Raw genomic sequence first — 2,977 nt, 5'->3', positions numbered from 1 at the left:
ATTTTACCTCACTCACTCATGTATTTGTACGTACCTGCAATAGGAGGACCTGTAAGATAGCCGACTCCACAGGAAAATAAAGCTGCACCCACACCAGTGGCGAAGTCTTGAATTCCAAGAATTTCAAGTGTTAGAGTATTGATGGGAACCCATGTTCCTCCACTATACAATCCAAGAATGAAGCCATAAAGTATTCTTAGAAGTGAGGATGTGTTGAACAGTGGCAACATAAAAGTAAAAATTGCTATTATACCATTCACAGAGGAATACATTGTGGCACTTGCAATCTTCTCGTCGCTCAGAGCAAAACCAATTAGAATCCGAGAGACAATACTTCCCAGGCCTGAGGTTGATATAACAAAGGCGCTCTCCTGGAATGTTGATCCATGTTTTATGAAGAAATCCGGAAGAAAGAGATATTCTGTTGCTATAGCAATTGAAAAGCACAAAAGACTGCATAAAAAGAATACAAATGAAATATTACTTAAAACATGGTAGACACTCGTTACATCCCGACATATTGATGTCATATTTCTTTTTGCGGGTTGTTCATTTCTGACACGTTGCTTTCTCTTGCGCTCTATGTCAGATGGACGCATAAGCATTCCGGCAATGCATACATGAAGTGTTATTCCTCCGGTGATAAGGAAGGCTCCGTGGACTCCAAATGTTTCAGTCAAATACTGCAAGAGTGGGGGATGTATGAATATCCCAAGTCCAATTCCTGAGATAGATATTCCCGTAACCAGACCTGTTTTTACAGGGAAGTAATAACCAATGATGACGAAACTTCCGGTTTGTGCCAAGCCTGTGCCAAGACCTGAAATATGAACTGCAACACATTAAAACCATGTTTCAGACTATTATTGTATGTATTTTATCAGGTATGGCATACAGAATACATGAAAACCAATAGGGTGACCTAACCTTTATTGGCAGGTTATCAGTGAATCCGTCCCCACAATCACCCCTTATCAAGTAAATATTCAGATGCGTACGTTGGACTCTCCTTGAAGTAGATATTTCCTATTGTCAGGCAGCTTTTGATATTCTTTTTATTACTTATCATTTCTTTAACGTCAACAAGAAAACGATAAAGTTTACTTTTCAGTCTGATATCTGCGGTACAGGATTAAGAAGAAACTAGATGGCAACTAGTCTTCCAATTGGAACTCCACATACCTGCAATTAAGGAATAGGTTACGAACAATGTCCTTATTTCGGTCACAAAACAGCTGGCTGAGAACCCAACCATCATCAAGACACCAGATATCACAACACACGTTCTGCAGTCAAACACGTTGATGACCATGCTGCCAATTGGTCCTGGAATAGACGGGAAATATGCAGCATCAAAGTAAACCATGAGCATTAGTAAATGAAACTAACCAAAGTGCTTTTAGCAACTGCCTTCTTTATTCAAGTTTCGTCAGTTCCTTACCTGTGAGAGCAAACATGCAAGAAAAGAGAGATCCAACCCATGCTGTCACCGTTACATCCTCCTGGAATCCTTCGAGCAACGCTACGTGGATTACTCCGCTTGCATACACGATGCTTGGTCCACAGAGCATTGTTGCAAAGGATGCAAAGAGAACAACTGCTGGATAAATACTCTGCTTCGTCATATCGATGTCCAAGTGATTGTGTTCTGAAAATGTTGACCATTTATAGCATGATCTGTCCAATGTTGCAACTCTTGGTATGGTATACACAGCAATCATTCAATCGACACTTATTTATACTTCAGAAAGTTCAAGCAAATCATTGGTATCAATGTTAGAAAGATGATTTGAAGAAAGCTAAACGTTTCAGTCAGCTTTATTATTCGAGGCTTACGCTGGCATTTGGAAGTGATGCAAGTCCGATTACGGCATAAGCTTGTTTTCTGCACAGTTGTGTTCCTTAAATTTAACACCCATAAATGCCTTTAAAGAACTTCATAGGGACATTAAGAAGTTGGCCGAATTATGACTACATGACACATATTTATGGATAACAACTTCTTTGTATTCTTTATACGACGTTTCAGATCTAACTCTTGCTCCTTCATCAGGTGAAACGTCGTATAAAGAATACAAAAGGAGCTGTTATCCATAAATATGTGTCATGTATTCATAGATATCTCTACTTAACCTATTGTTCGGTTGACAAAATGTTATCAACATTTGAAGGTGAGCCATACATGACTTTAAAGCATTTTGTTGTTAATGAGGAAGTAGTATGACATACCAAAGCTTCTGAGAATCCCCAAAGCACTAATGTGCAAATAACGGAGTTAAGATATTGCAATCGATATTTCTACCCTGTTGGGTTGTACGTTTTCATCAAATTCATTCTGCTAACAATTATTCGTATAAAAGATGTTAAGGTTTTCAATTCACAAACATCTATGTATTCACAAATATTTTACGTAATTTATAAAAGAGGCTTTAAATAACATATATTATTGGGGGGATATTCACCATATCTTTGTATATTATCCATCCCGTCAGCCGTTGGCGATTATAAGAAATGTTAGCCAAAATTAAAATAACAAGAATACTACATTTAAAAATCCTGGTAAGTTTAAATTGACTTTCAAAGTTTTGGGACTTACGTACCCTCTCAGGGGGAAAACTATTTTACGATACTTCAACCCCTCTTGAGGGTACAGGCACTAACAATCTAAGTTACTCATGAAACTACCAATCATTAAAACACATCTATTTACAGAACATATTTATCAAAATTCATGTTGTAAATCAATTTCTTTTAAAAAAGCAAGAATTAAATGAAGATGAACAGTATTAAAAAGATCCTTAACAGTTCATTATACAATTCAATAATTTCTAATAAAAGAAAGATTTTTAATAGCCTGAAGACACGAAAGAGAATCAGAAAAGATGATGTATTGTTTATATTTACGGTGTTGATTAATATATTTAAGAGCTGTTAATATGGCGTTAGCTTCTGCTGCGAAAATAGAGCTATTATTTGG

The 2,977-nt window shown here is 36.8% G+C and overlaps 1 protein-coding gene across 1 annotated transcript; it reads right to left on the bottom strand.

Moving 5' to 3' along the window:
• Positions 1-206: 206 nt before the first annotated feature.
• LOC124268564 (monocarboxylate transporter 12-like) lies at positions 207-1,625 on the bottom strand (the record flags this gene model as incomplete). The annotated part of the gene is made up of 2 exons (XM_046703557.1): positions 1,442-1,625; positions 207-820 (listed from the first exon to the last, which is right to left on the bottom strand). Coding segments are annotated over exons 1-2 (798 nt in total), but the record flags the coding sequence as incomplete, so codon positions are not given.
• Between the last annotated feature and the right edge of the window lie 1,352 nt (positions 1,626-2,977).

The sequence above is a fragment of the Haliotis rubra genome, unplaced genomic scaffold (assembly GCF_003918875.1).
Source record: "Haliotis rubra isolate DU_JTF1 unplaced genomic scaffold, ASM391887v1 Scf139, whole genome shotgun sequence".
Taxonomy (NCBI): Eukaryota; Metazoa; Mollusca; class Gastropoda; order Lepetellida; family Haliotidae; genus Haliotis; species Haliotis rubra.
The sequence above is the reverse complement of the archived record's forward strand: the minus strand, read 5'-3'. Positions and strand labels throughout refer to the sequence as shown.